General features: G+C 39.0%; 2 protein-coding genes and 1 pseudogene across 2 annotated transcripts in view; 1 reads left to right on the forward strand and 2 right to left on the reverse strand.

Annotated features, from left to right (window-relative positions):
- LOC140938446 (sushi, von Willebrand factor type A, EGF and pentraxin domain-containing protein 1-like) overlaps positions 1–5,979 on the reverse strand; it is a 42,463-nt pseudogene extending 36,484 nt beyond the window's left edge.
- LOC140938752 (allograft inflammatory factor 1-like) overlaps positions 1–14,178 on the forward strand; it is a 225,245-nt gene that overhangs the window by 58,832 nt on the left and 152,235 nt on the right. The gene's annotated exons all lie outside the window — the stretch shown is intronic.
- On the reverse strand, positions 6,608–13,401 carry LOC140938447 (protein lev-9-like). The gene is made up of 10 exons (XM_073387921.1): positions 13,371–13,401; positions 12,886–13,023; positions 11,834–12,004; positions 10,912–11,103; positions 9,950–10,087; positions 9,141–9,314; positions 8,475–8,651; positions 7,919–8,092; positions 7,277–7,450; positions 6,608–6,831 (listed from the first exon to the last, which is right to left on the reverse strand). The coding sequence occupies exons 1-10, from the start codon at positions 13,399–13,401 to the stop codon at positions 6,608–6,610; spliced, it is 1,593 nt and encodes a 530-aa protein (XP_073244022.1).

Raw genomic sequence — 14,178 nt, forward strand, 5'->3', positions numbered from 1 at the left:
CCTTCTCACCTTCACAATAATTTTTGTCTCCGCTCCAATTTCCGTTTGACATACACTGTCTTATTTTGGAGCCTCGCAGAATGAAACCTTCGTCACAAATAAATTTTATAACTTGTGGATATGTAGTCAGGTTTCCAGATAAAGAGCCATTGGTTGGTGCTTTAAGTGCGCCACAGTCTTTTGCTGGTGACACCAAAGAAATATAAATATTGTATTAAATGATATACTGTTTATATAGGGTATGGGCTATGTTCATGAAACTCTTACCTCCTCTATCGGCTAGCTTAACGTTCAGCAAATGGGTAGCGTACCGAATCAATACCGAAGAACAAGTTTCCGTTTCCGTAACCAGTTCGATAGTTGCAGAATAAAAATCAAATGAATTTTATACGAAACCATAATTCCTGTCTATTGTAGATCTACATGGACTAGATTTCTTGAGAAAAAACTAACCCTAACATACAAGCCCCTTTAAGACTAGAAACGCACACAAACACACAAAAAAGTGAAATGATCATGTAGGAGTAGACTAGAATGCTAAGGGGAATGATAACAGCGTAGAATGAGTGACAGTAAGTGACAACCAGGCCAACGAAGGCATGAGTGAATGAAACCTTGAGAAAGACGAAAACACTCTTGCAGGCGTTGCCTTATCACATTTAATAATATCTGTCCACTGAATTTTTTAGACATAATACCTTCGCAATTCGTCTCATAACCGTCCCATGTTCCATTAGACTGGCACTTTCTTACTGAGGAACCACGTTGAATAAATCCTGGATCACAGCTGAATGTGACAATATTCGGGTATACCGTCAGATTACCAGATATAGAGCCGTTTAGGGGAGGAGATAGTCCACCACAGTTTACAGCTACAAAAGTAATAATAATTGCAACAATTATCAAAACTATCTCAAAACAATTCTCAAGGGCTGTTCCTGTATCACATTGTGGATATTATCTCTTCGTACCTTCACAGAAACTTTCGTTTCCGCTCCAATTCCCAGTTGACAGACACTGTCTTATTTCCGGTCCTCGCAGTTTATAGCCTTCATTACACACAAATTGCAGCTTGTGAGGATATGCCGTCAGATTACCAACCAAAGATCCATTGGTTGGAGTTTTCAGAGCGCCGCAATCTCTTGCTGTTGAAAAAAATGCGGACAATATCAAGCTAAGATCATACGTCTGATACTTTCGGTATACAGGCTGCCTAACACTATTTCACAATGGCTTCGCTTTATTGATTGCCTTCGTTTGATTCGTTTGGTAGACAAATCCAGAAAAAAAGTGCCATCTTCCATCACTGTTCTTATCAAATCATACTTCAATACTACTTCAAGCAGTTAAAAACTCTGACAATAATCTGCTTTTCACTGGTTGGGATAAATAATCCCTTCACTCATCAACTTATAATGACATGTCCTTAACCATAACTTTGTTACCTTTGTCTAGAAATTAAAGAATGCGCCTTAAAACGGCAATCATTCTCACCAGAAAGTAGAAAAACAGTATGCCGTTTATCAACCGTCTACCTGTCGCTAAACTCTTCCAGTGCAATTTCAATGCACAGAGCAAACTGCTAAAACATTATGAAGATTCTGCCAAAAAGCTTGAAAAAAAGGTTCCATAACTCGCCTAAAGTCCCCAAAAAATAAAATGAAAAAAGTTTTTGTTTATCCAAAGCTTACGAATGAAGGAAAGGCTTTTGCAGGCGTGGTCTTGTCGCATTTCATAAAATCTTTCCACTGGAAGTTTTATGCATTTTACCTGCGCAAGCCGTCTTAAAACCATCCCATGTTCCATTAGACTGGCACTTTCGAATAGAGGAACCGCGTAGAATAAATCCTGGGTCACAGCTGAATGAGACAATATTCGGGTATACCATCAGATTACCAGATATAGAGCCGTTCAAGGGAGAAGATAGACCACCACAGTTAACAGCTAGAAAAGTAACAATAATGGCAATAATTACTTGACCTATCTCAAAGGAATTCTCAAGGGCTGTCGCCTGCAGTCTATTCTCGACATATTTCTTTTTACCTTCACATAAACTTTCGCTTCCGCTCCAATTTCCAGTTGATAGACACTGTCTTATTTTCGATCCTCGCAGATTAAAGCCTTCATCACAGATAAATTGCACCTTGTGCGGATACGTAGTTAGATTTCCAACTAAAGATCCATTTCTCGGAGTTTTAAGAGCGCCACAATCTTTTGCTGTTGAAAAAAGGTCATTATGTCAAGATAGAATCCCGTCCCACACGTACAGTGAATGAGCTGCCTAAGACTATTTGACTAGGGCTTCTCTTTATTGCGTTCCTTCTTTTGCTTCAGTTTTGTAGAGAAATTTTAAAATAGTGTTATCTTACCGTAGTATTCATTGGAATTATACTTTAATCGCCGTTATAAAGTTCAACGAAGAAACGTTTTTTCTTCTCAATCTTGAGACCGGCTGAAACGCTTTTGCAGGCGTGGCTATATTCAACTTAATCTGTCCATTGTAGGTTTGAGGTATCATACCTTAAATATGATTAAGCGTCTGATAAAACCATTTTTAAGGGTTAGACACGATACAACCTAAATATCTGATTACTACATATCTATATTTCTTCACTCAACATTCCGCTATCGTTAAAATACACGTCTTTTTTCTTTCATTTTAAATGCTGCCTAGTATTTAAATTGGGGAAAATTTCTATTTCTTATAAGCCCGTTGGCTTCTCGAAGATTTTTCCGCCACAGTAACTCCTTCTCAGCTGTGTACTAATTTTAATTTAATGTTATTTACCTATTTATTATTTGTAATTTAATTTATTCTGTGTGACAAAATAATAAAATTTAAATAAACCTTTGCAAACCGCCTTATAACCATCCCATGTTCCAGTAGACTGGCACTTTCGTACTGAGGAACCAAGAAGAATAAATCCTGGGTCACAGCTGAATGTGACAATATTCGGATATACCGTCAGATTACCAGATATAGAGCCGTTCAAGGGAGAAGATAGACCACCACAGTTAACAGCTGAAAATATAAGGAAAAAATTGAATAATTAGCAAAATTACAAAAAAAGTAGCTATTAGATTTTGAAGGCATTTTAAAATTTATCACATTCTCTACACGTTTTTTTGTCCCTCTGCATATAGAGTTATGACACTTTCACTTTTGGTCCTTTTGGTGATGGTGGTGGATTTAATAGGTCTTATCACGGTTTTCGACGCCATCTTGACGAGTAGGCAACCGCGTGAGAAATTACAGTGTTTTTATGAGAATCCAATGTCGAATAATTTCCGTAAAACGGCTATTCTGAAAAAAATATGAACTGTAAACTAAAGCTACACAACAAAGGATTTTACTATCAAATTTTGGGGGCCGTTACTGTGCTTAAATTTCTCCAGACGCCTGCTTCAGATTTTCCACATATTTGTCTGTAATTTTTTGCCGGGAAACGTTTACAGGCAAATGTATAGAAAATTTTAAAAAGTGGTTCTAACGCATAAAGCTGCATGTAACGACCTCAAATTTTTTCAGAAGAATCGTTAGGAGTGAAAAATTAGTTTACAATTCATATTTTTTTTCAGAACAGCCGTTTTACGGAAATTTTTGGACATTAGATTCTCATACAAACATTGTAATTTCTCACGCGGTTGCCTACTCGTCAAAACCGCGATAAGGCCTATTCCTCGTCACACAGACATTTTATAATATACGGATATGTACAGGTGCCATCTTGTACGTTACGGCGTCGCTCAGGGTAGTGATATGTAATAGAAAAGTTTATAGTCTATATAAGACACCTGATAAAATAGTAACATTTTTAGGTGTGCTTTTACGCAACAACTATACAAACATGAACAAAGGTCTCAGTTCAGTAGCTAGCAGTCACTTTGACAATGACGCCTTTTATGTTTTAATCATCAATAGCATATTTAACTGAAATTGTAACGGCCAAAACAAGTCTTCCTTGCAAAAGAATTGTCTATTTCTCTGTTATCTTACATGTCGTTCGCTTCTACTTATACTGATCAAGCGAAGATCTTCAACCCTTGCTCTTTGTTTTTCCTTTTACCTTCACAAAAGGTCATGTTCCCGCTCCAATTCCCAGTGGACAGACACTGTCTTATATTTGATCCACGCAGATTAAAGCCTTCGTCACACGTAAATTGCACCTTTTGCGGATACGTGGTCATATTACCAAATAAAGATCCATTTGTTGGGGCCTTGAGTATACCACAGTCCCTTGCTGTTGACGTCGAATAAAACAAAATCTGTTGAGTTTCTGACCCCGTGAGGATAAAATTAATAATTCATTTATTTATCAATTATTTATTCATTGACTAAGCTTGTCAAAACATATTACGAGCATAGAAGCTCCGGCATACGGCTGGTGCTTATACATGATCTAAGGATAAGGACTTCTTCCCCTGCCGGAACGGTATGCTAGTCCGCTGCCATTGCAAAATGTCAGCGGTTCTTAAAAATAGGATTGAATGGAAAAGGTCACTTCAAGATCAGATGCCACAGCTGATGCCAGCATGACCATGGCTCAAACCCGGATCTCCAGTATGAACTGCTAAAGGTGTTAGGCGGTCACGGTTTTTTCAGTGACAATTTGTAAACTACGAGCTTGAACTACGTAGAATCAATCGGTCAGCCGATGCAAAAAAAGGACTAGATTACTAATATTGATTGTTTTCCTTTTTTCTTTTATCCTGTTTTTACTTTGCTTTCTCTAATGTTAAACTGCAGGATGGATAAGATTTAGACAGGATTGTCGGGTGGTCTCCTCCTCTCCTATAAAGTATGCCACAGCCAACAGAGAGAGAACGGATAGTTCAGTATGCAATGCAACTACAACCTCAAACTAAATAGCCTGCTGTGTACGGCCACCCCCGCACCTTAAAAAAACAATTTGTTTGAGGGGACGGATGGCTCTACACAGGCTAAAACAACATAACGAGTCACATACTAAAATAAAAATAACACTATATTGATACTTACGTTTGCAGCGAGTCTCAGCCTCGTTTCCAGTCCATGTTCCATTAGCTTGACAGCTTCTCAAGGCAGGACCTTCAATTTCATATCCATCTTCGCAAGAATATGTTATAGTGTTGGGGAATCTTGTGGATTCTCCTACGACTGAGCCATGTTCTGACACAGTTGGCTTGCCGCAGTTTATGGCTTGAAAATGAGAGAGGAATGCAACGCTACGCATGACGACCGATTATTAAATGGCACGAACTGGACTAATGTGTTGAAGAAGAAATTCAGCGCAACACACCGTAGATGAGCTTGGAGCTCTCCAATGAGAAAACTACAAAATATACTAGTTGTCCATACTTGGTGTATAACGTTCAGTTCGGTAAACAGATGTCAGGCTAGTTTTGCTGCTTAAAATATAGACCGAAATCAGGATAAAAACATATAAATTTAATAAGCGTTAATAAACTAGTGTGTCTTTCAAGGCGACCGTACGTAACGTAGAAGTCTTATGCAGTAAAAAAGAAATGACGATTATTAACCCTAGATCGGTTGGAATGTTTCGAAAAACTGTAGATTGAGTGGACGAAGAAAGGATCTTTAACACAGACAGACGGACGGACGATCGAAGCAATTTGAATTGTAATGAGTGTTTGTAAACCCATGAGACTGTTTGAACAAAATCTCAGCTATCCCTTATAACTTTCGTTTGGAGTTTTTCGTTTTGGGGAAAACAATTTTTTGTTGTTGTTCAAAAGGTTAAATCAGGATTCGGGAGCCCGAAAAATGCACTAAGTTTTAAGTAAGTACACATCTGATGGAAATTTGTTACCTTCACAAAAAACGCTTTCCCCACTCCAGGTTTTGTCTGCTTGACATTTTCGACGGATTGATCCACGCAGAATGAAACCTTCATCACAGCTAATCTCCACTTCGTTCGGGTAAGTGGTTTCGTTACTCAGCAGAGATCCGTTCATTGGTGGCGAAAGCCTTCCACAATCAACAGCTTTATCAGAGAAACAGAAGATCAATGAGGGCACTTTTACATACATCTAAACTTTACAAAAATAATCCCTATAACCGATGCGATTTAATTTTCATACCCTAACGATAACCAAGCTGTACAGAAATAAACGGTACATGTCTAAAGAAAACATAGAGAGTAGCAGAGATTCAAGATAAAATACCGCTATTGATATTCACTCTTGGCCTCATTATTCCGCCCGTCAAATTCGTTTTGGGTCACGTTCGCCTCGGATAAAATCACCGAAGTGAATTGACCGAGAAGGCCTGGGAAAACGCCGCACAGGGACAAGACAATGGTCAGATGATATTTTCTCCCACGCTCCCTTTTCTATAGATACCCATAGATCGTTACAATAGAGGATAAATTTTTAAGTGCTCAAGTTTTTGTATCAACCGGTTACTTTTCCAGCTGGCTGATATGCAACCTTGGCGAATTCGAAAACAATCTTCCGTAAGCTTAAATCAGCAAAAATAGTCTTTTAAGATAAATTTTTTGTGATTTTTTTTCTTTAAACTGAACTTAGTATATAGATCTATAATCAAATGCTACTCCCTAACCCAGCTAGCAAAATGCAAAATTTTCATGATTGTTTTCCGCTTCATTCAAGGTTCTAAATGGTGAAGTAAATTATTGTGATATTCAGGTTTATTACCAACACAAGACGCTTCAGTTCCATTCCACTGTCCATTCGCTTGGCACTTTCGACGGTGGGAACCACGCAATATGAATCCTTGACCGCAATAAATATCCACATAGTTAGGGTAGGTTGATTTATCACCTGTTATCGAGCCATTCACTGGTGCAGAAATCTGTCCGCAATCAACAGCTTTGGGAAATAATCATGGAAAACAGAACAAGTTTAAACATCCTTCTACACACAATAATTAACGAGGTCTACAAAAAATATATATAACCGCAAATGTTCCGTTTATGTTTAGCTGTCTGTTTGTTTATTCATTCCTAAGCGCTAAAGCCGCAAGCGGTGCCGACCAATAATATTAACCTATTATTAGAAGAGAAATTCTCAGGGAGTCGTATATCTGGTTAAAGTGGATAAATCTTTGCTAATTAACGTAGTTAATGCGATGAAATGTTAACAGTCAAAAAGGTCTAGCCTCCCACGAAGACGTTCTTAGAGGATCGTCCCGTGTTCCGGCCTTGACGAACCCTTACGAATGTCTGCGTGGAAGGCTATCAAAGGTCATCAGCGTACCGATATAAAGTCTATTGTCAGTTTATTCCATGTTCAGTTTATTGACCACTATCCTTACCTTCACACTTGGCTTCTCTTCCACCCCATTTTTTATCTGAGGTGCATATTCTTGTTTCACTTCCGACCAAATTATAGCCATTGTTGCATTTGAATTTGATCACACTTCGAAACTTTGTTTGATTTCCACTGAACCAGCCATTCATGGGTCGTGGTGGCAAGCCACAGTCTACAACTGATATAAAAGAAAAACATATCCTTGGAGTCACTAATAATACACAAAAATGGTTCACGCGAGGACGACTGAAAAACCGTCTCTTTTCTTAAAAAGGAGTTTATGGGTCTGCCACATTTACATCAAAAGCTGGTTATGAACTTTTGGGCGCCAATTTTTTAACATGCTAAAGTTTGCTTTGTCCTATGCATTTTTCTGTCATTCTGTCTATTTCTCCGTTTTTTTTTTTTTTTTCGCATGTCAAAAGGAATCCCATTCCACAGCTTAGCTCCACGAACTTGAAAAGCACGCTCCCGCCCCCCCCCCCCCCCCCCACCACCACCCCCCTTCCGTTTTCCTATTATAAAATGGACATACCAAATTAAATTAAATTAACTTAAATTAAACCTTGAAAGGAATGAAACATAGGGTGAAGATATGACCAACGATGTTCTAATCGCAATTTCGGGGTTAAGCATGTATACTTACTTGTGCATACTGGTTGTTGTCCTGTCCATGAGCCGTTTGGTTGACACTTACGATCTTCGGAACCCATCAACTCATAACCCAATTCACAGCCAAAGTAAACTTTGCTGTTAACAGAGTAGGTCACTCCTACTTTTCGTCCGTTTTTAGGAGTACCAGGGTCTCCACAGCCACCCACTGTAACGAAATAACAAACAAACAAATCAAACATAACTCATCAAAAAAATAGCGGAAAAACTGAGAATTTTATTCAAAGAAGTTCGTACATAATTGCCATAAAAACATTCTCTATCTCACGTTGAAGATAAACGATTACACAGATGAGGTTATAACTACATTAGACAGGATAGTAACAGAAACCTATTTCAAATATGGCGATCCACTTCATTATCGACGATGTTCAGCTACGCTCAGTTACAGAAATCGCGCCAAAATTAGCCAGCCTGTCTTAGAAATCACCGTGTACAGTGACGGCGCAAAAGTCTGGTATGGTGTGAGCATAGTCTAATTTGTTTTAAATGAAAATGGGAGAACACGTGATACGCCAGTATAAACTTACCTGAGCATTTGAAGGGAAGCACAGTCCATTTTCCTTGAAAGCACATTTGAGTGGCAATACCTTCTTCGTTGTAACCTTCATTACACTTAAATGTCACCTTGTAACCAGAATTGTACCTATCACTTGGATTCGATATGTTTGCATTTCTTGGAATCGCTGGGGCCGAGCAGTCCTTCACTGAAAATTAATCAATTAAAACATCCATGGACCCCTTCTTTGAGAAATAGCTTATTTTGTTATGAGCTGCGCGCAAATACGTTTCACTAATAGGATTCAAAGCACCCTGAAGAGCGAGCAGAACCTTTTCGAGTTTGTCTTTTACGATAAAGTCTCTGCCAAAATCATGCCAGGGGCAGGTTTCTCGAAATGCCCCTGTAACCTCTCGGACCCCAAATCAATTATTTAAATAAAAATCTAATAAATAAAAGCGCAGGTCTTAGCTGGCAACCAGAGTATTTAGTTTTGTTAACTAGTGATGGTTTTATCGTGTTATCTGCAAAACTATTGAAACCTCCACCTTGAGTGTCTGCTTTCCTTGTAGAAATAATGCATGGGTCATCCTCGGGAAAGGGATAAGTTGTTGCTTAGTTAAGGTTTGGTAGGCTTACAAGAGGTTCCCTCGGCTCAAATGCTTAATAAAGCCGGTTAGACTTGATCTATACTCACTGCATGTCGGGGTAATTCCACTCCATCTCTTCTTCGCTGTACACCTCTTTACCGGAAAAATTGTGTTTAAGCTGTACCCTTCATTACAAGTATAATGAGCTGTACTGTTGTACTTTGTTCCGTTAAATGTCATTTTTCCATTGGTTATCGCAGGAGGGTTGCCACACGACATATCTGTCAAGTCAAAAGTCAAAAGAAGTTTAAGGTTCACAGATACGTTAGTAGACAAATCACGTGATGTAAAATCGGAGTTGTCCAGGTATATTACAGGTTTGATGTTATTTCAATGACACAGTTGGAATCAAGCTAAGTCGTTAAATAGCAAATAATCCTTTAATTTATTTTAATTCTCCTCAAACATCCTGGAAAATTTCGTAGCCATTACGTTACGTGATCTCTTAAAAAAAAAAAACAAGTAAACTCAGATATCTGGTACACAGGATTTTGTTTAACAATTTAAAAAAATGGTTTGGACCTTGACGATTTTTAATTCTTATTTCTCGACCCCAAGAAAAATAAGGAGAATGGACGCAACCTTTTGGTGGGACGATCACGGCGGTAGTTTGGATGGACAGGTGTTAGTTTTGATTGATTAAATGGTCGCCTTTAAATACACACAACCAATCACAAACGACCCAGAAATCTTCGCGTTGAGAGCTTGTCCCCCTTTTTCACTATAGTTAATAGAGTAGCGAATAATAGAAAATGACAGGCTTGTACGAATGGTAGTCACATCCTAAGACATCAGTAGCTCGGGAACACAATTTTTTGGCGGAATTAGCACCGTTTCTTTTTGGCTGAATTCTAACCTTTTTCGACGCAACTATAACCACAAGTTCCATCGCAGAGACATAGGTCGTTTGAAGAACGACAGCCACTCTCAGGAGCACACTCTTCAGTGCACTTAGTCAGCGGTGCACGGACGGTCCTCTTACACGCGTGAGTACCTCAACAAAAAAGAGACAAAAAATTAAAATTCGCCTCAATTAATTTTTGCGGTACCTAAGGTAAAATTAGTTTTTATAAGAGTTTGTTAGTTCTTTACAAAATTAAGGGTTTAAAACTATTAAGGAGAAAAAAATATCTCTCTTTTTACCGCCTTATCCACAATGAGAACACTTACAAGAATATATGCTTTCAATCCAAACCCGGCCGGGTAATAAGAGTTTAGTTTTGTCGGCGGCGCAGGCGACAGTTAAAGAGTCACGACATTGTTACAAGATTCTCCAAACATGTTCTAAGATGAAAGCCTCACAGTGAGTGCTTATAGGGGAATGGTATGCCCTTGAGAAGGGATAGGCTATATAAAACCTCTACTGGAGTTGCAAGTCCATGTTATGATTGTTAATTTTGTAACTCCCTTGTACTGCGAGGTATTGTATAGCATAACGCCACGCTATTTTGTATTACGGTAACGGAATAGCCTGAAAGGCTGCACATTTTTCCTCCTTACTTCTTCGTACAATTTCTTTCAAAAAAATTGCCGGGCCATTTTCAGCGGTTTTTGGCATACGAAGGGATTTCTGTATTTTTAAGATAGTGGCTTTTAAGTGTTATCGTAAACTTTTACTCATCCGTAACTATTCTCTTTTGTCCTTGCAAAGTGCCTAGTGAAATCTTTCAGTTATTTCCCACATCCTAGTTATCATACCGTAAAAGTCAGTTTCGATGACGAATTAAGGCACCAAAAATGGTTTTTAACTAGTTTTGTTTTGAGAATATCTTAATAGTGGATTTCCGCTAATTTATATATTTTTTTATATATTTTTACCTTCGCATTCAAAAGGGAATTGTGCCCATCTTCCACTGATACAAATCCTTACGCCATTGCCTCCTGGTTTTTCCTTAAAACCTTTTTTACAAGCTAATGTGATTGTTTCTCCAGTCTTGTATGTTCGCTCGTAGTTCTCGGGTATGGAAATGTGCATGGAAAACGGAATATCTGGTACTGTGCACACTTGTACTAAAACAAAAACAATAAAAATTACAGTTTTATTCAATGAAATAAAAAGGATTAATAATAATCAAAAGACGTCCTTTACTATATTATTCTACAATCGATTTGTATTTGTTAGCCCATTTTGTGAGTCTTGTACCGAGGAAAACTAAACCTGCAGAGATTTGTTTCAGTTTAGGTATTTTTTAAAGTCGCCACAAGCGCGGATCTAGGATAAATATTGACCGATTTCCTAAACGAGGGGCCGAGAGAACAAGCTTCTAGGGGAGCCCGGGGACATGCACCCCCGGGAATTTTTTTGGATACTAACTTCCTAAAGTTCGCTTTCCCGGGTTTCTGATTCATTGGGGGGGGGGGGGGGGGGGGGCGTCAAATTCCCAGAAACTGGAAAAAGAAAACATTTGTCCAGACCATTTTCCAGATTTCAACTTGGAAAGTTATATTATCATTAAAAATATGCTTCTTATGGGGATGCCATATCACTGTAACACCAGGCGTCTAACCTAGTGTCCAAATCTCCTCTACAAATGATCTGGGTACGAGATTTCTTGTCCGAAACCTCATCTACGTACGAGTCTGGGGGCGGTTGCACAAAATTAACGTCAGAAGTAACTGCTAGCGTCCGGCGCCTGTACACTCTATCATAAGCAATGACCCCTTAAACCCCGAGTAGCATTCAGTATATTGTTATTACATACAAAGTAAGAGCGCCAGACTAAAGAAGGGACCTACTTACAGCAGCTGGGACCCACTCCATCCCATCCTCCGATCGCTCGACAAGTTCTCGTAGAGGCACCAGATAATGTGTAACCTTGGTTACAGACATACGTAACAACAGCACTGAAATTGGTGGACGGGTAATTGGGTGTTGCTTTAGAAACAGGCGGAGGGCTTCCACAAGATAAATCTATTAAAGATCCAAACAAAACAAAGGGTAAAGCAAAATAACAACACCGAAACCAAAAGGAGTAATTGCCTCCGCAGAAATGTACCCAGTCAAAGCCAGGTTCACATCGTTAAAATTTGAGTTCATCTTTCCTTCCCCCGTCACATTAACTTGAAAAATATGTTTTTGCTAACCAGCCGGTAAGGCCATCACTAAGTAACCATATATAAACACGTAGACGGAACAGTAAACACAACGATCTCTGCCATGTTCGTCTTCACAAACACAAACTCTTGGCGCTCAATACCACTGAGCTTACGCACCACAGTCCTACCAACATTTTGAATTTTTTTATTTTATTTAGCAAAGTGTGTTTGACGTGGTTACAGCTTCTATCAATTCCAAATAACTTTGTCCCTCCTTCTAAACCCAAGCAATTAAATTTCAACCCAAAGGTGAATAAACTCTCAGGTCCCATGCTTAAAAGTGCTCTGGTTGTCAAAGCAACAACCGTTGTGGTTTCTTCGGCCTATTACGGGAGCGCGCGAGCGGAGTGTTTACCATTGGGGGGCAATTCTGAGGACAGGATATTTCGTCCCACAGTATAATACAAGTATAAATTGGGAACTTTTTATAATATCTTCCACTATTAGCCTGCGCATAAGAAATAAAAGGCACCATGTGGGCGAAGGACACGCCTGTCCCTCTAGACCTACATGTATGGCATCAAAAGCAGGTTACAACGGTGCATACCAAAACTTTTTCTTTTACTTCTCTGTTAGGCAATCAAGAGACGTTCCAACGATATGTTGCGGTGGAAAATGCAAAGTAATCCTATTTAGCTGTGCTATAAGTTAACAAAGTGACGTGAATTAATTTGGGGTCTACTATTTACCGCATACCTTTTCTAACACAACTGTAACCACAGTCGCCATCACAAAGACACTTTTCCTCAGATTCATCACAGCCAACAGAAGGCTCGCATTCTTTTGTGCACTTTGTAACCGGTGAACGATTTGTGCGGACGCAATTTGATTGGCCTTAAAGAGAGAAAGTAAAAAAAAATACTGTGAAAATTAACACTAAAGGTGAGTGCATTCCATTAGGGGGGATCTTGGTTAAAAGACTTGCTTTTCGTTTATTTCTGCGATTTTTCTTCCAAATCAAACCAAAATTCCATCCAGTCAAAAATGGCTCCATAAGGTCGTCGTCATTGGTTCAATAAATGTTTGAGACTTTTTCGAATGTTAGATTGGTTACCAGTTTTTCAGTTTATAAATTGGTTATCCTGAGTACCTTGCAGAATTCGTTTTGCACGTGCAAGAGCCTTGGCGGTGAAGCACCTCCTCCCCGCTCTCTAAACGGCTTCACAGCTCCTTTGCCAAACCTTTGCTCGCGCTAATGATTCCGCACGCCATGCGGGCTATAAAAGGAAATGAAAGAGACAACCGCCCTCCCCACCCCCGTAAAAAGGCACGAAACAGCCCAACCTCGAATAAGCGCCTATCATGTGTGAAGGAAAAGTTACTAATCGCCCAGCCTCGAATAAGCGCCCACCCCACCCATAACTAAATGCTACTCAACTGATTCGCACTCCCACTAGAGTAACGCTCTGTTCATCGACGTTATTTGATGTTATTGTGCTTTGAAATCCTGAGTTAGTGTATACAAGTGGGATTCTTGATGTCACGATCAGCGACCATTTTTTGGTGTATGCAGTATTCCATTTGAAAGTTCTAAAGCCTTACCTCCCACGATAGTTACTCGTAGTTCCAAGAGATATGCGGACGCTCAAGCGTTTAGTAACGATATTCCTTGGGACATTTTGAACCTTTCAATGGGAGTGTATGAGAAGGTGGACAAGTTTAATGATCTCCTTCTCAATTGTCTGGGTCAACATGTACCTATAATATCTCTCAAACTCAAACACAAATCCCATACTTGTTTTAATGGTGAGATTAAACAACGCATCATTGCTAGGAAAAAGTTGCACAGTAAGGCTCGCAGAAGAATGTCTATTCAAAGAAGCCGTAAAGAACCTCCGTTTTTAGTGATTTTTAATCATTTTATATTAAAATAAACGTATACATACCCCTTTTTTTATTTCCTTCGTTCTACATGTAATTTGTAACAAAATTTCTATCCATATTAGTATTGTAAATCTAAGTTCTGAAAAACACATTTGCGAGAAACTT

Source organism: Porites lutea, chromosome 5 (assembly GCF_958299795.1).
Source record: "Porites lutea chromosome 5, jaPorLute2.1, whole genome shotgun sequence".
Taxonomy (NCBI): Eukaryota; Metazoa; Cnidaria; class Anthozoa; order Scleractinia; family Poritidae; genus Porites; species Porites lutea.